Raw genomic sequence first — 25,394 nt, 5'->3', positions numbered from 1 at the left:
TTGCTTTTTTTAAATGCAACTTCCACAGCCAAGACTGGGTTTGATATTTGCACAACTTGGATTAGGCATAGCCCTGTCTTTTGTAAGTTTACTGTCTCTTCCTACTGCTTGGCACAGGATGTCTAGGTTCCATGTTTTGTACTGTCAATTAAAACAGCTTTTATTTTTCATTTGCATGAAAAATAAGGTTATAGGAAAGTTGAAATGAAAAATTGAAAGAAGACACTCCAGAGATGCTTCTTCTTTTGTCAACAGGCGGTGGCTGTTAGGTACACTTTCCTCTGCTTTTGCTTTAGGCAAAGATGGTTAGGTAACTGACCTTAACGCGTTGGTGCAGTACTTGTACTTGTTCTCTAAGACTAAGCTGTGGGACTCAATCTTTTTTCTTAGAAAACTTTCAGTTCTATAACTTTTTTTTTTTTTTTTTTTTTAATCTGTCCTCTTTGGGCTTTTTGTTTTGTTTTCTCTGTCCTCTGCTTTCAGCTGCAGAAGTTCTGTAGGTAAAGAGAAGTACTGTGCAGGCATCAGTCCTCTCATATTGGATCTCTCAGAAGTCTATCTTTGCCCACTTAGCTCCAGACGCAAACCTGAGAGTTTTAAGATAGAAGCAATATCCTGTGTTGGCTAGACCTTTTGGCAGAGGGCAGCCAGCCCTGGAAGGTGACTAGGTCTAATGCAGAGGAACAACTGGCCAGGCCCTGTGACCTCTTGACATCTGTCTGCCTTTCAGAAGGGTAAGCAAGATATGACCTTCTCCCCCAAGCAAGATATGACCTCCCCTCCTCCCCCCACAAAAAAAAACCAACCCAACAACAACCACAAAAAAACAACAAAAACCCTCACTCCATCAGAAAAACTAAACAAAACAATCCACATCTGGGGGGAAAAAGAAAGCAAAAAAAAAATAGAAAATACAAAATCTCACATGGTAGAGCATGCTCTGTCCAGTTTTGAGTTGTACTTTCTACCTACTCCAGTGCTACTGCTGTGATGACAAAACCTAATGAGTGCCCTGTTACACATATGCATGAAGGGCATGAATGCATATCTGGAATATGCTTCCATGTAACAGATTATAAAAAGAAAAGGTGACTAATAGGTGTGCCTGAAACAGTAGACAAGACTACTGTGCCAATGTGAAGATTTGCATGATGCCTTCACTTCAACATATTCCTGAATCTTGCTGCTGAGTCTTTAGCATTTGGGAATCTAACCCAAACGATACTGAAAACACAGCTTTGCAAGGAGTTTCTGCAACTGACTTCAACAGAATAAGGTTGTGCAATGGATCCAATGTGCGAAGACAACAGTGAGAAGGGAGAAGAAAAACATTTCAGAAAATGTGGCAGAAATACAGCTGGTTTAGTAGCAAATCAAATTATACTCAAACAATTCTATAAACATTTCATCCTTTTTTTCTTTTTTCAGGGGGTAGGATATGAGAAGAGGTAGAAGGAAATCTGGAGTTTAGAGCAATAGTTTACATAACATTACAATAGAGAGCTAGTACAACTTATTTAAAATATGTGAATGACAATGTTTTCCTTTTTTTTTTTTTTTTTCTGATTAGAAATAATGCTTTTAGTTTATTTCAGACAAGACTATATGGCTGGTGTTTTCACTTAGCTCTCATTAACTCAGAATTAACTGCCAGGTGTGTAAGACCTAAAAGAAAAGGGACCCAATTAAAAGACTAGATGGCCACGTGCAGCCAGCTTTGCTGTTAAGAGAACTTTACACTGTTCAGTGTTGGAACAAGTACTGCCAGAACCAAAAATTCTTACTTTCATTGGCAAAGTCAGCAAATTACAATGCTGATGCACTGTACAAGGGATGCTGTGTTTTTTAGACAAATTACTTCAAAAGGATTTTTTTAATTATTATTGAAGAACTTGTCAAAGGTGTCTTTCATAATGTTTCCTTTTTTGGGAAAGTTTTGAAGTTCTTCGCTTATCTTCATCAGCGCAATGCAAAATTCTCACTTTCCAATAAATACAGGGTTTTTTTTCTTAGAAAAAATACTAAAAAGAGCATTGCAATATTTGTCAGACCATTCATGTCCTGCCCTACAGTAGCGTCCATGGACTGAGGCTGTGGGGACTTTTTGTTTAGTTTTAGTACAAAGAAACAGCAACTGCTGATGCCTTTTGTTTTTAGGATTAAAAATATAAAGGAGTCTTTATTGTTTAAAGCTTCAATACTATGGTTTTGAATTGTTTCACCGTAAAAAGGCTTCTGCATTTTTGAGAAGGCAAATAACCAAAGTCCCTTGATTGAACAGTGCAAGAAGGAGGCGTGGATATCTAGATGGCCTGGAAAAACTCTGCAACAGGCCACATATTGCTTGGATAGCTATTAGAAGACAGGCACAGGGCAGTCAGAGACTAACTTGCTCTTTTCAGTATGGATATCCATGGTGGTAACTTCCATGGTGACGGTAGTCATCTTGGTAACCTTCCTGGTATCCCTGGTGATAGCTATGGTAACCATACCCACCATACTCATCTTCTGGGCACTGCATGCCGAGCGATTGCTGAATTGTCATTTCCTGTCGCCGAAGCTGCATGGAATCAATCAGATCATACACAATTGCCATAGACCACATTGGAGAAGGGTACCAGGATTTGACGTTTCCATCTTTCCCAACTAGAAGCATGGAGAAATACTCTGGGCTAATTTGGAAATAATTTCGAATGTCTTTCACCAAGTTAGCTGGGATATCTTCTCGGTCCACAGTAGCGCTTCCTAGAAAGTGATCACACAAAACAGCATTGGCATTTTGTTTAAGCAACAGTGATGAGTGTCAGTAACTCAGTGAGTTTGCAGTGTGAGAAAAGATACAGCCTAGTGTTTGATAACGTAATATTCTTGTCATTTGCAGTGTAGTATTTCCTGGTTCTGAAATGAAAGGCTGCTGTACTGTGAACCAAAGATGCATTTTTAATGGTTTTGTTAAGGTTAGTAAATTTGTCTTTATCCTCTAAGCTGAAGCTACTGTGGTCTGGCACACCTTTTCCTCACCTGGCATGCATGTGTGTCTTTTGCTTCTTTTGCAGCTTGAGTAACGGTTAATGTCTGCAGAAGGCACACAAAAATAGTCACAGTGAAAGAAATCACTACACTAGAAATGTGATAGTGTGCAGCATTGCAGGATGAATATGCTGGGTCATTAATGGCAGTGTAGAACCTCACTTTTGAACTGGAATGCTGTATGAAATATGAGAAATGGCAGATGTCACAATGACTTTAAAAAATAGGCTCTCATGCTGATCTGCTGAATTTGGCTTATAAATATGAAGGCTGTACTAAGTGGGCAGAAAGTATAAGACAACTAGGGTCAGTGGACACCTATATGCAGAGTTGATGTAGTAACAGGACTTCCACGAAGTGGCATCCTGCTTACCCACTTTGTGAGATTCTCCAAAGGAGATCTGTGAGTGGGTAGCTGAGAGTGGTCAGGCTGATACAGTTGATGAAGATTACTAGAAGGCTTCAAAATAAACTTTGATAATATGATTGGAAGGCAGAAACAGGGTAGGAATAATATATCATCGGTTCCTAGAGTACAGGAAGGTAGCTTGTGTGACCTATTGTAGGGTACCTGCTTTGCCAGGGAGGTTGGACTCTGATATTCTGAAGTCCTTTCCAACCCCTGCAATTCTGTGATTCTGTAACCAGTAAAGTTCACAGCTGTCTATGGTGGGACAGGTGCTATTCTAGGTTAGAGCTTATGTTTATGAAAGGGAGTTATTTGAAAGGCTTGTTCTCTGCTCACTAGTGGTCAAAAAGCCAAAACAGATGTTAGAAGCTATGAAGAAAATAATACAGGAAGAAAACAATATCATTATGCCACTATGTAAACCTTTTGTGTCCCTCTTGAATACCACATACACGTCTGATTCTCTCACCTTGAAACTGGAAAAAAATCCAAGGCAATGAGGATGGTCATAGGTTTGTCAGTGGGTTGGGGGAGATCTACAGGATTGTGTATGTTACTGCAGGGATTAATTAACTTTTACCCACAGAAAAGGTAAGGGATATCTAATAGCCCTATAGGAATCATGTTTAGGACAAGTAAGAGTTGGTTTGCAGATTTATGGAGTTTCTCAGAGGGAAGTATGGATGCTAAAAGTTGACATGAAATCAAAGGGTGATTTGACAAGCACATTAAAGGTATCTGTTGAGAACTACATAGCATGTATAACAATATCTGATTTGCTCCTTTGATTGTTATCCTTTATTGATAGTTCAGGCCAGCAGCGATGAAGTTGCTGAGAGAAGCCTGAGGATTATCAAAAAGAATTTCAGGGGACTGAGGCAGTTAATAGGCAGAGCAGGTGTACAGGTTGTATGTTCCTCTATCAGTGGCAGGGATGCATTCTGAGAGAAGCAAGAAAACCCATCTCATAAATACATGGCTGAAGCTGGTGCAATCACAAGAATTTGGGGTTTTTTTTGACCGTGGGGCAGTTTACTCTGTTCCTGGCCTGATGTCTGCTGGTGGGTCTCATCTGTCTTAAAGCAGGATATGGATGCTAGCCAAGGAGCTGGTAGGGCCTGTTGAGAGGGCTTTAAACTAGATGTGAAGGGGGAAGAGGGGGTTAAAAACCAAGCTTGCTAGAGATGAGCCTAAGGGAATGATGATGGGATTGGGAATGAGGCAACAGGCCCAGCTGAAGTGCATCTACAGCGATGCATGCAGCATGGGCAACAAACAGGAGGAGCTGGAAGGCATTGTGTGGCAGACAAATATGACTTAATTTCCATTATGGAAACATGGTGGGATTGCTTCCATGACTGGGAGTGCTGCTGCAGTAGATGGCTGTAAGCTCTTTGGAAGGGACAGTTGAAGAAAGAGAGGTGGTTGCATGGCTCTCTATATTAGAGAATGTTTTGATGTTATTGAGCTTGGGGCTGGGAATGATAAGATTGAATCTCTAGAGGTAAGGATCAGAGGGAGGGCCAACAAGGCAGGCATCCTGCTGGGACTCTTATAAACCACCTAATCACGGTGAAGAGACAGATGAGGCATTCTACAAGCAGCAGGCAGAAGTAGCATGATCATCAGCCCTTGTTCTCATAGGGGACTTCAACTTTCTTGATGTATCTTGGAAATAGAATGCAGCACAGAAGAAGCAGTCTGGGAAGTTTCTAGAGTGAATGGAAGGTAACTTCCTGATGCAGCTTGTAAGAGAGTATACCAGAGGTGGTTGCCCTGCTGCTAGACTTCAACAGAGTCTTCAATGAATTCGATGCTGCCTACCTGGACTTCAGCAAAGTCTTCGATGCTGTCTCCCACATTATTCTCCTGAGAAACTGGTAGCCCATTGTTTGTACAGATACAGTCTTTACTGGGTAAAGAACTGGCTGGAGGGCTGGGCCCAGAAAGTGTTGGTGAATGGAGTTAAATCAGCTGGTGACCGATCATGAGTGGTGTTCCCTTGCAGTCAGTATTGGGTCTATGTTGTTTAGTATCTTTATTGATGATGTGAATGAGGGCACAAGTGCACCCTCAGTAAATTTGCAGGTAACACCAAGCTGGCAGGAAGTGTCTATTTGCCTGGGGGTAGGAAAGCCCTACAGAGCAATCTGGACATGCTGGAAAGCTGGGCTGAGGCCAATGGGATGAAGTTCAAGTGCCAAATCTTGCACGCTGGCCACAACAACCCCAGGCAGTGCTACAGGTTTGGGGCAGAAATACTGGAAGATTGTGTGCAAGAAATGGACCTAGGGAGGTTGGTTGATGCTAGACTGGTTAACATGAACCAAAGTGTGCCCAGGTGGCCAGAAAGGCCGATGGCATCCTGGCTTGTATCAGAAAGAATGCAGTCAGCAGGAGCAGGGAAGTTATTGTCCCCTGTACTCAGCTCTGGTGAGGCTGCACCTCAAGTACTGTGTTCAGTTTTGGTCCTCTTGCTACCGGAAAGATGTTGATGCCCTGGAGCGTGTCCAGAGAAGGTCAGCGGAGCTGGTGAGGAGTCTGGAGCACAGGTCTTATGGGGAGTGGCTGAGGGAACTGGAATTGTTTTGTGTGTAGAAGAGGGGGCTCAGGGCTGACAACATCACTCTCTACAATTACTTTGAAAGGAGGTTATGGCAAGGTGGAGGTTGGCCTCTTTTCCTGCATAATTAGCAACAGGACTGGAGGGAATGGCCTCAAGTTGCACCAGGGGAGATTTTAGGTTGGATGTTACGAAGAAGTTCTTCTCCAAAACAGTGTTCAAGTGCTGGAATGGGCTGCCCATGGGCATGGTGCAGTCACATCCCTGGAGGTGATCAAGAAACAGTCACTTACCATTAATTGGATACAACTCTAAGACACCACCGACATCTTCTCCAACTCCTAACAACTTGAGGATAGTTATATGGCGCAGACCTGTGGAAGAAATGAGGGAGATTTTGAGTGAGACCTGTTCTTTATGCACATTCTTGGACATATTTCAGTTAATTCAGCCAGACCTATGCTAGCTTAATTAGCAGCTGGTCTCAGCAGCCCTCTGTGAAGCTGAACAGCCAGTTTCCCTGTAGTCTCTGCCAGTCACATCACCTGTCCCAAACATGGGGATAAGCTAGCATACTGACATACCAGTAACTCACAGAGGCCACATCCAAAATTAAGAATATCTCTGCACTGTTTTGTTCATTTCATATAGCAGAAATTTAATTAGAGGTGATATAAGAAACAGTTAAACTGCCGATCGCTGTACTGTACGGCTTAGGACAGGCATGTACTTCTTTCACTTGCTCTGAGCAAAAGCTTGAACTGTTGCCTCAGCACTGAAGAAAGTCTTAGGCGGCTGCAGAACCTGTTTATGAAACGTGAGTCTATGTGATCCACGAAATCTCTGTAACTTCTTACAATGTGGAGATAAGATGCTTGGAAACATCACTTGGTTAAGAAAAACCATTGAAGACAAACCCTTTAGGAGCTCCTTCAGTCTATTCTTAGCAAGAGGTAGAAGGAATGGCTGTGTTCTGTTCTTCTGAAAGGAGTTTACAATGGTTCACAGTTTTCTTTGGGAGTTACCAAATAAGATGTTGCTAAAGCTCTAAGTGAAAGCCGGGTGATTATGAGTAAACAAGGCAGTGTAGCAGTAACAGTGTTGAAATGTACTGAAATAATGGCTTTTGAATGGGACCTATTTCATTCTGTTACAGGAGTAAAGTTTAGGCCTTGCATCACTCTGTTATTGCTAGGAACCTAAGTTAAGGTGCAAGACTCTCTAGGCTTTTGTAAACAGTCTTGCTCTCAACTGCCTCGTGGAACAGTCCGTCTCTCTAGTGAATATCTTAAGTGCCTAGTTAAGGAGCTGAGAAGGTTGTTGCTGGATTGAAGTAGCTTCCATTAACATTTTTTTACAGGTTTAGGAAATGGAGCAGGAAGGAAAAGGGGAGGGAAAAAAAATAAAAAGAAGAAAAAAAAAAAGGCAACTGATACCCATGCATCTCCCTAGTTCTAAGCTGGGTATAAGAATCTGACTCTTCCAAGGCATTGCATAATTAATTCATGCAGTAAGATAGGTCATCAATAGTATAAGCTGGAAGAGAAGCTTCAGAGCACTAACCTTTCCTGCCTAAAGCAAAAGATTCTAGGGAACACTTGATTTAGTGTTGTTAGCTGACGGTGCTGTACTACCTGCTTATCATGGTATTTTCCATTTGTATTTGGAGTAGCTACAAGCTTCAGTTGTGAGACTCCTCAGATTGTCTAGTTTCAGACTTGAGCAAAAGAATCCATCGCATCACCAGGAAGGATGTGGGTTTTGGGGAGCAAGAATGTAATTTCCTTTGACTCACCAAAATTACAGGCTTGTCCACTGAGAGCAGCAAGCTGCTGGGAATAAGCCCAGTCCTCATCACTGGGAGCAGAGATTACCACTAGCCGCCTTCTCCATCGGAACCTGAAAACAAAAGGGAGTGCAACAGGGAACCATCATGACATACGACTGGAGTACTTTGAGGATTTTTGTTCTTTAGGCTGAGATACGTATAACTTTCACAACTTCTAAGAAACGGCTGCTGGGAGTTCTTCCCAGTTTCATTCATCACGGAAAGAGGATAAAGCCTATGTGGAATTGTACAGCTCCAAAACAAAACAAAAAAACTCTTGCAGCTTTGCTGCAGTTTAGCCAAATAAACACTGAAAAGCTTAAGATCTTTGCTGAAGGCCACCTTTGCTGGATATTACAATGCTGAGACCTGCATATTCAAGTGCAAGAGAGATTCCTGTAGAATTTCTCATTAGACATTTTAGCTTCTATGTCATTTGCTGTTGCTGGAACTGCTCTGTTATTTTGCAGTCCAAGGGCTGTCTGAGAATTAGGGTGTATCTTCATTTCAGACATAACTCATGCTTCTATGTAAATAATCACTGATCTCTTTTTCTTCTTTACCACACACGCTCACTCAAAATACTTTTAACATTCTCTTAAATCTAGTCTTGTTTATGTAGATGTCTGTATGAGACTGTGGCTACATAAGCCATCCATTGGGCAGCAGAATAGATTTTGGAATTCTCTTTAACAGGGGTGTCTCATCAAACCAAACTTATGCACTGAGGATCACTTTTCATTGTCCTCTCAGAGAAAGGGAATGCCATAGGGACACTTGAAACCCTTAAGAATTCTAACTACAGAGTTATTTAATACTCTGCAAACAACCCCTTTTTTGAGTAAAGGTACTTATACACTGAACCTAAATAAGTCAGATTTATAGGAATTTGCAGAGCTGCAGGGATATTTTTATAGCAGGAAATGATATTTTAAATGGATGCAGATGTTACTCTGTTACAATAATAGTCTGCCTTTCTGCAGCGCCACATGAAGATCTCAAAATAAAAGCTAATGCAGTGGATCAACACTATTCCACTTGAGAATGCAGAAAATACTGTGGGATTTGCTCAGTCATAGAAGTTACTGAGAATGCAGAGGATGCTCCTGCCTAATTGTTTATCTTGTTGACTGACTGATGCTTTTTTTTTTTTTTTAATAAGTGATTTGTTTTGTTTTTTAAAATAAGTTCCTCAGTTTTAATCTTGCCCAGGAGGAACAGCTAGGAGATGTGAGATGTGCATGCAGTATGCAAATGGGAACAAGAAGATGCATTAATCATATAATGATGTAAAGAAAAGAGGATGAATTTCTTGTTTTTCTGAAAATAGTAGACATTTTTTTTTGTGATACTTTGTATATCAAAAACACTTGGCTGCCTATAAACAAGGACAGAGAATGGAAAAATTGGATCACATTTTGTCTACGGCATAAATGAGTATAGTACCTTACCTTTGAGTTGCGTTAAGATACTCTAATGATTACTTACTAATTTTTGAGTATCTGCTTTGGATGCATAGAGATGAGGAATATTAACAGTCACTTGAGTTGTGAATTCTTCTATCCCAGGCAAGGCCTATACCTGTGTGCTTGTTTGAAGTCACATCTAACCAATACATTAATTTATTTAGATTTTTACAGCTGCTGGTTTAGAAACACTAATATACAAATTTATGCCTATTTTCCTGACGTGGGAAACACAAACTGGCATTCCTGTCCCAAATAATCTGCCAGACCTTTCCCTTTGTGCACCCTGTCTTCCTCATTTAACCGGTTTTATTTCTCATTCTGATTTGTGAGCCCAGAAAGCAGCACAGCCAGTGTCTCAGTGTTACAGGGATCCAAGGAAATTCAAGGATCTCTTGCCAATATGTGTGGTTTTTAAGAATTACTTAAGGAAGTCCTGGCTCTTGGTCTTCTTTCACACTAGACAGAGGTGTAAAGAACAACATTTGCAATTTTACAAGGGCTGTTCTAAAAGTAATGTCTCCTGTTTTATTATGTTGGTTGTATGGAAGTAGAGGTTGAACCTCCTACCAATATTCTGTTAAATTTTGTTGCTGTGTGACAGATGGCAGCAGAAGGCCAGTCTGACAAATTGGCATCTGACATGGCAGTGTGGGTGAAGAAAAGGTGTGTTGCTGAATTCCTCCATGCAGAAAAAATGGCACCCACTGTCATTCATCAACACTTGCTGAATATGAAGATCAGAGTGTGGATGTGTGCACAGTGAGGTGGGGGGGGGGGGATGAGGGGGACGAGGGACTTTTCAGCAGTGACAGCAGCAACAGTGGGTCACCTCCACCTGTGCAGGTTTGTACAAGTACTGCATGTATGCTCTTTTTCATCACTGGTGAAATTGCACAGCTGATGGTGGTGCCTATATTGAAAAATGGTGTTTTGTAGGTGTTAACTTGCTCTATCAGATAGTGCTGTTGTGCTCTTCGTATCTGTTATAGTTTCCATGGAAATAAATAGGCATTACATTCAGAGAGACCTAAGTACAACTGACCTCCCAAATCTGCAACGCTAGGACTCTTGTTCAGCTGGAAAGTTAATCTTGGACAAAGCTGGAAGTAATCTTGCTGGGAATCTGACCAGTTATCGTGGCTAATGAAGTCCACCCAACACTTAAACCTGATGTCTATTCCACAGACAACAGACAAATTTTGTGCAGCAGTAGTTCTGTTTATAGATGCACCATTCTGTATTTTTCCTGCCTGTTTCTCTAACGTGTATTTACTACTAAGGCTGTTCATAAGCAAAGAAGTATTTGGGAACTGCCACTTCTCAGCATACAAGCTCTTTCTTGTGTTGGACAGCTGCTTCCAAACTGTGGTTCTTCTTGGTGGTCTTGAGGATGAATCACTGAGACCTAAACAGGAGGTGGTGAGGAGGGTGGGGTATGTCTTGTTAAAGGTTCTCTTTCTGTAGAAGTGGCCATAAAATTTTGAAATGTTCATGAATAAACAACCTACCAATTTGCCTGTTGCTGCATTCCCCCTCGTGTCATAACACATTATTCTGTCCCACTTATTTGTATAGGCATCTGGCATTAAAGGTGTACCTGGATAGATTCTGATAGTAGGTGCGGAGAACACAGTAGTACCACTTAAAGCCTAGAGTGATGAGATAGCCCTAATTTTGTGTAAATTTTTCTGTACACTGCTGTTCTTTGGGTCTGAATTTTCCCACAACCCAAACGTTTATTTCAAGGTATTTAGGTCTCGCAGGTATATAGAGACTGCACAAACAAAACTGCCTTTCTACAGAAGGTCTCTCAGGCATTTTACAAGAAACATCTGCAAGATCTGTAATGCATGACTAACATGACTAATACTGGCAAAGGCCAACTGTTATCTCAAGCAGTATAAGAAGGAAATTACAGCAAATGAATTAGTGAATCGAACTACATGAAAAGGATTAGAAGGGGATTAATGAGACTGTAATGGCGGTTGAAACATCAACATTGTACTTTATACGTTCAAAACAATGAGCTAACATCTGTGAATTAATCCTTATTTGCTCTTTTAATGCAAATCAGTGTTATTATCTCCATATCTTGGGGGGGGAAGTTGGGGGAGACTGATATACAGAAAGTTAGTGTCCAAAAAATGTGCAACAACATGCACACTGACTTCTAGCTCTCTGTGCAAGACTGCATGCAGCTGTGGCTACATCTCTGCTTTGCTTAACACTGATAGCACTGAGAAATCTCTATTAAAAGTTGTAGAAGTAGTTGGATAGTTATTTTTCTAGTAAGACAGTAATTACTAGGACAAGCAGCAGTTAAGAGCAGAAGGTAATACCTGGATAAGAAGCTTTCGAGGGATTGCTTTTTATCTTCTTTGCAGACAATGCCCTCTTTTTTCTGTCTTTCCATGTCTTTAATTCGTGACTGGAAGGTATCGATCAAATCAAACACGGACTTCATTGCTATGGGTACTTCATAGTATTGCTGTCAAGCAAAAAGAACAGTTGAAAACTGGTCCACGTATTAGCATTCTTTCTGCATGCATTGCAGCACTGTGGGGTATACAGATTCAAATATCCTCCTATGCACACAGGTAGCAATGCCTAAAACAGATGATGAACTATGGTAATATTCCTATTTTTGCAGTCAGACTGCTCCTTGGGAATGACAGATTGTTTGTCCAATGTGTTAAGACCAGGCCATTGCAGGCAACACATTGTCAATATATGCTTTTGTAGGGCGTTGTCATATAAAATAGTTAACATCTTGGTGAGTTGTCATACTGTGTTTAAAATACCAGGTACTGCATAAACATCCCTTCCAGAGGCTGTCCTGTCCCAGCAGTGTCAGCTCACCATCCCCACAGAAAGCCACAATCCCTGAGATCCTCCCATCTGCAGATTATGAAGATAATGATCTAATTCCTAACATATTCTCTTACTGTCCTTTTTCTTGTCATCTAGCAATGACAGTCTCTTATGTGCCTGACATGCTAGCCTATATTATAATTTCATCTATTTATTTTTTTCATATTTTTCAATGCCTTTTCTTTCCAAGAGTCAAAATTCTCACCTTGACCTTCATGTCAGTGTCTGTCAGCACCATGAAGAAATCATTGTAGGTCATCCCATACTCTTTCCTCAACTCACTGATGAGCTGCTGATCCACAAGATCTTCATCCTCTATCACTTTCATGGGCTTTTCGTTATCTTAATACAAAACAGAGGAGAAATGAAAACGGTCATGGAATTGCACAGCAAGTTGTCTTCAGTTACATCTTGCAAGAAAAGAGGAAGTTCATCTTCCATAGTACCTCTTCCCACTGCAATGGCAAGATCTTCAAAAACAGTGCTATGCCACTAGGGCTTTTAACTGTCCAGTTTTCTGTCTCAGTATTTTTGGAAAATGAGTTTACCCTAGGTCTCATGTACTTCAACATTAGGCATTTTTACTTGCTTTTGAAAAATTTTGGTTGCCTACTCTTTTCTGGAGAGGGATTTGAGATTCTTTCAGACATATTTATATATTCATGTGTGTGTTAATTATTTCAGTAGCTCCTGAAATGCAGCTGCTCCTGCAATAGAAAATAGAAACTTACAGTTTCCTGCAGAGGCTGGAAAGCGTTGAGAATTTGAATAAGTAAAATGTAGTTAGAACAACTTGAGGCTGTCCAGGACTCTGCAGTATCTTTCAGTCTTAAAAAATTACATGGGATGTTTAGTGACTACAAGAAACTAGAAACCATTAAACATATCTTGGATACTGCAGTTTTAGCTCTTTGGGTCTGCACAAATACCATGCTGTGGCACTCTTCTATGTGCTTGCTGGTGTTAGTTTCCTATTCTAGCACACTGATGGGGAAAAAAAGGTGTTCTGAGAATGATTTTATGCATACTCACTGGCTCTACCCTAAGAAAACTTTCAGAAAAGAGAGAGGAAGAAAAAAAAAGCAGACAGTGATTTCATTTTGAAACTTACAGAATTACTAAATGTCCAAATTATTCAAATGGAAAAGAACCAAACACCCAAAAAGATTTTTAACTAACTCAGAACTTTATGCCCGCCTCAGAACTTTATGTCTCTTTTCTTATATTTAACATGAAAAATGATTAGTCTGATGCTTCAAGTTTCAACCTAAAAGTTTCACCTCTTTCACCATTTTCAAATGATTTATCATCATTTGATGACAAGTACCAAAAGAAACTCTGGGTATGTATTTACAAAGTTAGATCCATGTGACTTGTGACAGAGATTTGAAACGTGTTCAGGACAAGCCCATAGAGGTACTGAGGATCCCTAATTTCCTTAAGCCAGAGTGCGTTAGGGCCAAGTCCTGAAAGCCTGCATATCATCAGCTCATCCCCAGCATCCAGAACAGCACTATACAACTACAACAGTGCTAGAGCAGGCCTCCAGATGCAGCTGTGGGCCTGGGAATTAAAAAGCAGGGAAGTCTCACACACAGTGAAATAAAGCACCTGGGGGCCAAAGAGCTGTCTTCAAATACTACTTGTTTATGCCCTAAGACAGCACTAGGTCATAAATACTCTCATCATCACTTAGCGATCTCAGTCGTGGCTTAAGTGATCTGCCTGAAGTCAGAGATGCCACAGCCAGTAAAGAGCTGCAGTGCAGAGGTTCAGCTTTACTGTCTCCTGCTTCACTGTTATTCATCAGCAAACAGACATGAGATGAACTGATTTCAACATGCAACAACAGAAAATACTTATTCAAGAACAAATGTATATTTTGAAAATAGTTGAAAATGTTTGGATCAGAACCTGACCTAAACTTCATACCTTGGGGGGAAAAAAAACCAAACACCATCAAGTGCTATAATTTGGCTATACTAATCATTCTACAGACAACATTTTTAATGGTTGTGCATGGTTATATGTACTTTACAGTTTTGTGAAGGACTGTAGGTAATGTTATAAATTCTCTGTTATATGGGTCAGTTATGCTTTAATGCTTCTTAAACAAGACTTACATCTTACTAATGTCAAGCATGACTCTTAAAACATTAACCAAAATTCATACTTATGCCTGCAATTTTATCCTAAAGCAAGATCAGCACTTTCTCATTGGTCTGTACGGAGGTAAAATAATGCAAGAGAGGTTAGTGGAAAACAGCTTCAATGGTACATTACCTTACACTAACTGACTCATAGCACTGTTTTGCTTCAAAGGTTGCAGATAGCAACATGAAGATAGCACTCTAGAGTTTCACTGTTTGGATGTTTTCTTTCAGAGCTTACAATGTAAAGTAAAACAAATGACAAAAGTGATACAGAAAAATGTTTTCTGGGGAAAAAAGCCAGAAGGACTGACTTGCCTTGAAAACTTATGCAAACATAGAAGTGGTTTTTGGAGAGGAAAATATAAGTTAATCCGATAGCCTTTTTCCAGTTCACCACTTGTCCCCAGCCTTCACTGTCATAAAGCATATTGGGTCAGCCTGAAGAACAACACAGTTGAGACTGTCTGCTACCACCAGCAAAATTCTCTTTGATGTTTCTGTATAGGTCACTGAAAAAGTGTAAAATCTTTTCTCAGTACATCTTTAGCAGCCAGATAGGCTGGAAAGCTGAGTTACTCTTTACAAATAATTCAGTCAAACAAAGAATGTCAGTACTTAGCTGTGAAAGTATAGAAGCCTAGTAGATTATGTGCTGGCTTTGGTTGTAAGATGGTTGTGTTACAGCTTGGAACTGCAGTTTAGTTCCCTGAAGCCCTGTTCCCAGGATGTGGGGGAAAGAGACCAAATGGCTAACTTGAGGTGAAAAGGATTCTGATTTTCTGTCATTCCAATGGGAAACAGTCTTTGGTTTCATCATAAATCAGTCTAGGCCAAACAGTGTTAATGAGCTCTTTCATTAACTACTTCTAAATATGTTTGAAATTCCAGATGAAGTATTTTCTGTGGGCCTTTCTGTTTTTGTCACTTATAATTCACTAGCACAGCAAGTCCGAAGATATAGCAATTTAAGTAGATCCCTTTGTGCTGGCTGCTAAGACTTCTCACTTTGGCAAAATACTGTGAACAAAACATTTGTTAGGAGTTTTTGCTGCCTCTGATGCTGACAGAGACTGTGTCATTAAGAGGCTATGCCAGCAAGAAGAGTAGAGAAGAAGGGGAGGGAGAATAGAAAAGTGTTTGTATTATTAAAATTTTGAAAAAGCTCAGGAGATTAGGTGTTCTGGGCAAACTTGTAAGGTGAGCTTCTCATGTAAGGTTAGCTCATACCCTTCTAAGTCTCTTGCTTTTTTTCAACAAGTTAATTCCTCCTATGAGAATTAAGCTGTTATACACATTTGTGGTTTGGAAGAAGTTTGGGTGTAAGTTAAGTTTGGAAGAGGCTGAAAGAGTATGGTCTGTGTCAGAGTGAATGTCTGTTTATTAGAGAGACTGGAGCTAAATATATTCCTAAACAGTCCACTGACAGACAGATGGTGTAGGTACAGAAAAAGTGACCTTGAGTAACCTTGGTCTGATGTGGAAAATTCTGTACCACTCCAGATTTGCCAGAGAGGTGCATGGATGGATAGTCTGGATATGTGAGTCTCTGCTGTTCACAGACAAGTCTGCTGGCCCCCAGCTAGCTCCCCTCTCTCTGATAGTAGGGGGGGCATGGCTGGAAGCCAGGCATAGTTCCATCATTTTCCAACCAGTTTTATGCCAGATCTGAAATACTCTGGAAGAGACAGGTAATGGGAGCATCATGTAGTCCTGAGCTTTCCATTCTATCATACATTGCTTCTAAGGTCTGGGAAACCAAACCATATGAATTTCTGAATGTGGTCAGTTATAAGCAAAACTAGTAGTTTATATACTATTGATTTGCCTTGGTTCATCAAAACACTTAAACTGGTGCGAAGCTGTAGATGCAGACAGCAACAGGATTGCTTACATTCTTTAAAAGACACTAAAGCTTAGGTGCTTTGCTGGACCTGGACTTGATGTCTCTGTCCAAATTCCACCATAATTGAAGGAAAGGTTCTTGCTGGGTTTGGTGGGTTTCCCCAGGACCTGAGCACTGACACCTGTTGTTTAAACACTACATAAGAGTTGGATGCCCAGTGCCACTTGCAGATACGGGAACTCTAAAGAAAGTGGAACTAGATAATGCTGAAAGAAGTGCTTTACAAGACCTGCACAGTCTGATTTATAGTGCCTCCAAAGATTAACCTCTTAACAGCCAGCAATAAACAGACACACTGATGAGTATCTTGCTTTCTGGGCAAAGAGAGGCTATCAGAATTAAAACGGTAAACCTTTTAATATCAGGTATGCTAGTACAAATATATAGGGTTGCCCATACTTAGAAGCTATGGATGAAATCTCCTAAATGAATATCTCTTTACTAGCAGAGAGAGGAAAACGTTCTTGGACCTCTACTTGTGGTAGAAAGTACTCACTTTAAACATCTCAAAATCATCTGTTAAGCCTAGAAAAGCTGATCTTGGAAGGAAAAGAACTCACTTCAAGGAGTCTACCTGGCACACTTCTCTCACAGTCCTGGGTTCAGTGAGTGTGTCCCTGTGCAAAATTAAGCCTTTTCCATGGCCTCATGAGGAGTGAAAAGGCGTAAGTAAATGTTATATGGCAGGGCAGAAAGCTAATGATGTTGAACTTCAAAACAGAGTAAGCTTACACCAAGTTTTGAATTATCATCTCAAACATTCTCTTCAGCTTCTTCTGTACCCCACCTCCTCTCCTTCATGACATCAGACAGTTTCTTTAAACCGTGTTTAAAACATGCTAGCAAATATCTAGCCACCCATGGTTTAGAAAAGAAACAATGGTGGAGCTGTATTAGGACAACCATCCTGATAGTGAGGTTAGTATTCATGATACTGGTAGAACTGAGCCTCATTTCCCCCATTTTCCATGTCCTCATCAAATTTTCAGGCCTTTTCTCTGTTACACTATTTTACTGTCTTTATGAATTCCCACAAACAAAGCTGAAGTTACAGCGCTGGAAGCCTAAGCATGGAAAATATTAGAGGCCTTTACATAAATACAGAATGACAGTAGTCAGCATGGAGGGAGGAGGAATGGGTTTGAAAATCTTACTATCCCACAGCAGATGGTCTTGCTTAGGTCTTGACCCAAGCTGGGGAAATTTCTCCCTTTGCTGTCTGTTATGTGCCCACAAGATGGAAAGAAATTATATAAAAAAAAGGAACCTAGCTGGAAGTGGTCAATTTTCATGCTGCTGTTGTTCATGGTGCCAAAAATTGTAATGACTGAGATTTTCCTTGTTGCCATCTTGCAGAAGCTCTCCAGATATTCGTCTCGCTGCTGAACATACATGGTGTTGTCCGCCTTGGGGGTTGTAATCAGCTGGTTGGTGGCAGAGACAAAAGAGCTTGTTTAATATAAGAAATGAAGCAGATTACTATTTCACTGAAGGAGAACTAGTCTCTGTCTGCAACCTTGGATTTCTTTCTCATAAAGCTATTGACTCCTCTATAGTTTTATTTTGCTTGTGGTTGTAGCATACCTTTAAGACTAGTCCTCTCCAGCCAGTCCCAGGAAAGCCATAGGAAGCATGGTAGCACCAGCTCTTCCAATGCCTTTCCACAGTACTGGTAGGAGAAATGACACTGGAATTTACAGGAAGCCCTCTACCTTCTTATTATCCTTTGCCCTACCACATCTCCCCCCACTCATCAGGGATGCAACATATTTAGGATTCCTCCCACCCAGTCACAGCAGGAGCACTGGGAACATGGCAGCCTGGCAGCTACTCCATCCTCATCTTATGCTCCAAGCAGAGCTCCTGTGGCTGTTTCGACTATGACAGTGCAATTACAACTAGAGCTCATTGAATAATTATATAACTGATGGTCGTATAAGAAGACCTTGAAAACTCAATAAGGCCACTGTGACCTCACCTGAAAATCAGATTTATCATATATTTGTTTTAAGTCACTTTGCTGTGATATGGGTCTTTTATTTGATTAGAAGGCATGGCTATGGAGGAAAAGCAGGGGGAAGAACAGTTATAAAAACAAAAGTATAAAATTATCCACAGTTTATATTACTGCATTCATTTCAAAGTCTCCTAACAATTGAAAGCTTAAAAAAGTTTAAAGCACATAACTTGGCTCCTTCATCAGTGACTAGGATTCTGAAGTCCCAGGAAGGGTGTTTGTCTCTTAAATGTTCCCTGCTTTGTTCTGCAAGGTTTGATGACAGGTCTAATTCAGACTTCAATATATGTTCTCACTCATGGCTTCTGAAACTAAGAGGAAAGTGCAACCAATGGTCTGGTCAGCATGCAGTAGTTCTATGCAGCAGTTTCCAGAAGAAGTTTGGAGAGGAATGCCCCCAGTCTAGCAACATAATCGTATAAATGCTGTCAGTGCAACACACTGAAGTACCTGCAACCACTCCTCCAAACACAAAGGGAATTGGAATCTGAATTTTATCATTTAATATATTAAAATACCAGAATCCGTCAATTGCAAGCTTATGCTTCAGTCTGTAGCAGGTAAAATTATCTTCTATATACCTCATGTTCACAGAGCCTGAAGGCTAATGTTTACAATACACTCATTATTAATTTTAATAACTGTACTGAAACGTAGGGGACATTTATCAGCTTGTAAAATCTGACCAGTTTATAGAAAGACTCCCTGGCATGACTATAGCCCTGGGTGAATGAGAATTAAACACAAAAAGTGTTTGATTTACATGTAATGAATTGTTTTTAAATTGCACAGAAATACTTCAAGTTAAGAAAAGATCATCAAGAGGATTTGAGGACTGGAACCAAAACCAGACCATTGGTTTGCATTGTACGTTTAGTTTTAGAGGCTGTAAATAAGAGCACACACTGAAGTCTGAATTAGATGTACTTGTTCGGATCTTGCAAAATGAAACAGGGAGCATTTAAAAGGCAAAGCAATCTTCACATCAAAGCTTTGTTCTAGGACTGTTAAAGCCAAACAGAAAATGCGTCACATCTACCTGCATTTTCATGCATGTGTGTGTATGTGCATGTATGTATTCATATATGTGCACCTGTGTATAAATGGTTATACAAACTGTCAGCTTGCACTTCATCGCCATAAGGAAATAAACAGAAAACCCAAACTCAGTAAGCCAAGACTTCTCAACGTTAGTAAGAATGAAACAAAACCCTCAGTATGGACTGGTGGGGCTGCAGACCTCAATACCCATATGCTTGTTCAGTGTTCACAGGTGGATCCTACGTTTGTCATTAATTGAACTTAACGCAGATTAGCCTTCAGAATCTATATGTTTGAAAAGCATGCTGAAACCTGCAAACTGAAATCCTTAATGATGCATAAGTCTTAAAAGCCTGTGACTCTCTTAAAATTCTCTTGTACTGGGAGAGGATTGAAACACATCTTTGGGAGACAGTCTACTAAAGTGGCTGTAAGACAGTATCACAGCAATGTGATGGTGTTCTACTCAGGTAGGGCCAATTCTGTAACAGCGTGGGCTAATTCTTTAGAGGAGTTTGAAGACTCATGAATGGTAGAGTTTGTCCAGCTAGAAGGACTTACCCTAAGCGAACTGAATAGTTTGATAGGAAGGAGTGCAAAAATGCATGTGTATGGATTAACTAAGCTTGGAAAGTTTTTTGTTATCCACGTGCTGGGGATGGAAAAGAGAGAACAGGCTTCTACCATTGCTTTTATTATTGATTACCTCAAACTTGTCCTTCAAGAAACTTCAGGACAAGCAGGCTGAAGGTAGTATTAGATACTAGAGAAATATAATGGAACATGGCACAATCATTTCTCTTCAGTGAGTTCTGGCCTGACAGCCTGAGATTGTGCAGCTCTTTTAATGAAAATGCAGCTGACAGGTGGCCTGGTATCAGCTGATTGAAATTTCAGACCAGCCTTTAAGTTGCTGTGACTGTGCTGGTGTAATGAATTAACAGTTTGACATCCATAAGCTCAGATTTTGACGTTTTACAAATTTGTTTTTATTTGTCTTGATGCTAGACATGTTGTTGGAAGCCACAACATTGACATATATGACCAAATTTCAAAGATCTCAAACTTCTTTGGTTTGCCTAACTGGTAGTTAACATGTAACTGACAAGCATTATTTGCAAAATTAACTTAAGTTCAAATTTTTCAATAATAATAATAATATAATTGAATAATATTTGAATATTATTCAAATATATTGCAAATGGATCAAATATAAGGCCAAGTGCAAGGTCCTGCATCTGGGTTGGGGCAATCTTAAGCACAAATACAGGTTGGGCAGAGAATGGCTTAAGGGCAGCCCTGAGGAGAAAGAATTGGGAGTGTCAATTGATGAGAGATTCAATATGAGCTGACAAAGTGTGCTTGCAGCCCAGAAGTCCAACTGTATCCTGGGCTACATTAAGAGAAGTGTGACCAGCAGATGTAGGGAGATGATTCTGCCTCTCTACTCTGTTCTCGTGAGACCCCACCTGGAGTACTGTGTCCAGTTCTGGAGCCCCCAACACAAGAAAGACATGGAGCTGTTGGAGCAGGTCCAGAGGAGGGCCACAACGATGATTAGAGAGCTGGAGAACCTTCCCTATGAGGACAGGCTGAGAGAGCTGGGGCTCTTCAGCCTGGAGAAAAGAAGGCTCTGAGGATAGTAGTCTTCGAGTTCCTTGAAGGGGGCCTACAGGAAAGCTGGGGACGGAGTTTTTATAAGGATATTTATGCGACAGGATGAGGGGAAATGGTTTTAAACTGGAAATAGGTAGGTTTAGACTAGATATTAGGAAGAAATTCTGTACTGTGAGGGTGGTGAGATACTGGAAAACAGGTTGCCCAGTGAGGCTGTGAATGCCCCTTTCCCTGGAAGCATTCAAGGCCAGGCTGGATGGGGCTTTGGTCTAGAAGGAGGAGTCCCTGCCTATAGCAGGGACTTGGAACTAGATGATCTTAAAGGTCCCTTCCAACCCAAACCATTCTATGATTATATGATTGTTCTCCACTCACAACATGCTAGGGATTGTTCTTCTTCTAGCTCTGCACAGGCCCTGAAGCTGGAAGAATAGGGAGGGGAATAAGAAAGTTGGATTCTACTTATGTTTGTGAATCATCAACAGAATGATTAATTACATTCCAGTGGTTGAAATCTTGGCTTGGCGTCTTAGGTATTTGAACTGAAATATGGGGCATCAAAGTGAAAACTGTGTTGTGACACTGACTGTTGAACAATAACTGTCAAAGAGGCCAGCTTGCAGTGGAATAATTGCAAGAAACCAGCTCCCATAATAATATTTTTAAAGAACTATTTTTCAAAGTGTGCCGTTTCAGGATATGTGCCATCTGCCAGGAAAAACATCTGTACTACAGCTAAAACTGTTTCCTGTTGCAGGTGAAGTGTTTTTTTAGATAAGTCGTTGGAAAAACATACAACACTATTAAACCCTGAGAGAAGTAACTCCAGATTGTGCTGAGTTTCTAAGACTTGAAAACTAACCATACAGTTATTGTTTAATAAAAACAGCAGGAGAATAAAAGGGAACAAAGTTTGTATGGGATCCCTGAAGATATCTAGGAGATCTGAACGCCAAATTCCCACGAGAAATAATGGCACATATAACAGTTCTACCTCAGGGCAAACTTGTCATATGCCTTTGTGCATATCGTTAGTCAGACATGCATAATACTGCCAAAAACACCTGGCTTGCTTCCAGTTTTAGGACACCAGCACCAATACAAAACAGGTTTGCCAGCTGGCAGGACATGCTTAGCATCAAAATGTAGTGACATTGGCAAGTACCCTAAAGCAATGACTGAAATCCACATGAACTTCATTTTATTGAATATAGTTGTAGGGATCCTGATACCTGTATATCTATTGAAAATAAAATATTCTGATGACTGTATGATGGCTCATGGAAGTGAGTGGGAAGAAGTTTTAACCTAATTCCTGTCTGATGGATTTTTGTACCATACGTAAGATTTTCTACATGAGGCTGCAAAAACTTCCATGTTGGCAATGATCCTCCAAATCTAGAGATCTGATCTCTTAAACAAAATCAACAAAATAGAGTAATACAAAAGCACCATAAACTTTCTGTTCCCCATGTTCCTACTAGGATGGAGATATTAGTTCATTTATGAAATAGAATTCAGATGAACAAGTTACTCACAATGAGCCGCCTTTTGCCTTCAAAATAGTCTAGGAGGTTGGCCACCGATTTCCTGGGAGGCTGTAAGAAAGGCTTCTTGTTGGACTTGGGGAAATCCTCATTTTCTGTTCTGCTCCCCTTCTTGTTTTTTTTGCTACGGTCTTTATCCTGCTTGCTCTTTTTCTCAGCTTTATCCTTCTTGGACTGTTTCTCACTCTTCTGCAGCTTGTCAGGTCTGTCCTTTTTCTTTTTCTTCTCAGGTTTATCCATTCGCTCATGCTTCTTTGATTCTTTCCCTTTCTTTGGGGGAATACTTCCTACTGCAATCTCTTCCTCTAGATGGGGACTAGCAGGCTTACTTGGGTCGTATTTATCTTCGTATTCATTACTCAGTATCTTCTCTTGCATCTTCTTTTTTGGTGGTTTAGTCTTAGTTGGTTTGTGTTGCCCTGGCGTGACATTCAGGTCCCTGTGGTTATAGTCCTTCCTGTCTGTTCGATTATCTTTAAACCTACTCACGCTTGCCTTCGTGTAATGCACTGAGGGGGCGGTTGGGACTTCTGTGAAGCTCTCATAGCGGCCACCTTTGCTTGGTTTCCGTGTGGCTGCCAGGTGTTTCTCTGGATGGCCTCGCTGCCGGTCCCTGCGATTTGCCTTCCACACAGGAGAATAGAAATCCTCAGAGGCCATGACTCGCGGTGTGGTGGCCTCAGGAGCTGCTGGCAGCCTGTAGTACTCTGTGGTGGTATGTGACTTTGTGGTCCATGTCCTCTGTGTGGTGGGGACGGGTGTAGTTGTTGTTGTAGGCCTGCTTGCTGTTGTCACTGTGCGGGAGGTGGGCCGGGTGGCTGCGGTGGTGGTAGGGAGGGCAGTGGTCCTTACTGTAGGCAGAGGAGTAGCCACAGTGGTTGTCATTGGTTTTCTCACTGTTTTGGTCCTTGTTGGCTGGTTGTTGTTCCTCCTTGGTTCCTCCTTCCTCCCTCCGGCTGATACTTGGACATGCCCACCACCTGGGGTAGATTGGGTGCTCCCCCCGTTATTGTCATCTTCAACCACCTGTCCCTCCACCCCAGCTGCTTTGCAAGTCTGTATGAAACCCTTCTGTCTCATCTTCTCAATTTTTCTGATGGGGTTCTGATCAATGACCTCATACATGGCCTCCAGCCTTACAGGGTAAGGGTACCTTTCCTCCACCTGTAGAGTTTTCTTCAGCAGCACCATGCCAAATTTCCCCTTTTCTAGTTTCAGAAAGCTCATGAGTTTAGGGATGAGAGCAGGATCCAGTGGCTGTTCCAGGATTTTTCCTTCATTGGTTATCCTTCTGACTTTTCCTCCTTCTTCCCCTTCTTCATGGAACAACACAATCTGCTGGATGTGTCTCTCAGCCAGTTCACAGTAAACATCATTTTTCAGCAGGCTCATCATGAGCCGGTAGTAGCCCTCCGAGGCATGAGGGGCAGAAATGACCCACACCCGATTTTTCCCAGCAAAGCTGGCCAAGACATTGGGGGAGCTTGATCCCAAAGGGAAGCGTACTGCTCGTGACTGCGGGGCAGTAGATATCCCTTCATCTTTGATCATCTCAGACTTGGAATATTTGGCTGCAGCTGTGAGTCTCTGTACCCGCCTTGTTCTGGTGCCTATGCTCCTGGGCTGGGAACGTGATTCCTCTTTCAGGAGGTTGGCAGGTGCCTTTGGAGGTACTGAAGAATCTCTCTTGGTGACGGGGTGTTGGGGATTCGGGCTCAGATTCTTTAGGGATGCTCCAGACCTTCTCAGGAGGCTGCTTGCAGCCCTGTGAGACTGAGGCACTTTCCTAACTCCATGGCTCCCTCTCTCTGCTAACCTCCCTGTCGTCTCAGAGCCACAAACTAGCCATGCTGTCCACAGCAGGGCTAAGCTGAGAGCTGGCCTCCAGTTCATTGTGCAATCTGCTTGTGGGAAGGAGGAGAAAAAGTCAGGTGTTAACAGTATGATGATTTGCACAAATGATTAAATAAAACCACAGAAAGAGACTGGATAGTTTTAGGAATTTAAGAGTGCTGGTTACACCTCAGTATTACCCCAGTGGTTTTGTAGAGTTTAAAAGTTATTTTTGGAAAAGCACAAAATGGATCATTTTATCAAAAAATGACATCATCCACCTGTGACACAACTCTGTCTATCCAAAAGGACATCATGATCCACATCCTTCTCACTCTCTCAGTCTCTCACACTTTCACATGCACACATGCAAACACACAGAGAGAATAGGTCTGGTACATAGAGCAGAAAGCCAAGAATTAGACTTGAGACTTACACTCTCACGGAAGTTCCCCTTCCAGAGACGAGGTTTCACGTCTTTTTCCTTTAAAAGGAGACAAATGCCATACAGCTTTGCTGCTGCTCGGTGATTTATCCTTACACAGCCTAGCAGGTCCCAGAGCCCGTCTGTCTACTTGTGTATCTTTTACCTTTTCTTTTTTCTTCACGTTCTTGACAAGCGGGATGAGGTGAGTGGAAATTTCCTTTGGGATCTCTGCTTCTCCATTTACCTGCAGGTCTGTCTTCTTTCTGTACCGGTTACCCACACAGGCAGGGATTTCATTTAAGAAAAGGAAACTCCTAGCTGCTCTGAGTCTCTCTCTTTCAAACTTCCTCAAGCCTCCTTCCCACTCCTTGCTTCCTCAGTCCAGCTTAGCTCCTTTGTTTCCAGAAAGGAAAGCACAAGCATTAATATATTTTCCAGGCTGAAGAAAAACACAGGAATGTGGTGTTGAAAAAAAAGCAGATGCTTCCCTTTCCCCTTTCTCCACACTTAGACAAAAGCAAATTGTGTAAGTTTAATCTTTTCTTCTCCTTCCCTTCTTGGCTCTTTACGGTCCCAGAAATGTCAGGGTAACCCCAGCGCTGCTCAGAACCAGCTTCAGACAACAGTGGCCACTGGAAATGGGGGAAACTTCACTCAGGATTTAACAGCTCAGCAGAACCCGCCTC

The 25,394-nt window shown here is 41.3% G+C and overlaps 1 protein-coding gene across 1 annotated transcript; it reads right to left on the bottom strand.

Moving 5' to 3' along the window:
• Positions 1-1,392: 1,392 nt before the first annotated feature.
• CCDC80 (coiled-coil domain containing 80) lies at positions 1,393-25,394 on the bottom strand. The gene is made up of 8 exons (XM_042810191.1): positions 24,718-25,394; positions 22,440-24,349; positions 17,494-17,650; positions 12,376-12,512; positions 11,639-11,787; positions 7,798-7,901; positions 6,296-6,376; positions 1,393-2,745 (listed from the first exon to the last, which is right to left on the bottom strand). Exons 2-8 carry the CDS (start codon positions 24,339-24,341, stop codon positions 2,399-2,401), a joined length of 2,877 nt encoding a protein of 958 aa, XP_042666125.1. The 5' UTR covers positions 24,342-24,349; positions 24,718-25,394; the 3' UTR covers positions 1,393-2,398.

Source organism: Centrocercus urophasianus, unplaced genomic scaffold (genome assembly GCF_019232065.1).
Source record: "Centrocercus urophasianus isolate 14NV4802_14NV808 unplaced genomic scaffold, USGS_Curo_1.0 seq_12, whole genome shotgun sequence".
Lineage (NCBI taxonomy): Eukaryota > Metazoa > Chordata > Aves > Galliformes > Phasianidae > Centrocercus > Centrocercus urophasianus.
The sequence above is the reverse complement of the archived record's forward strand: the minus strand, read 5'-3'. Positions and strand labels throughout refer to the sequence as shown.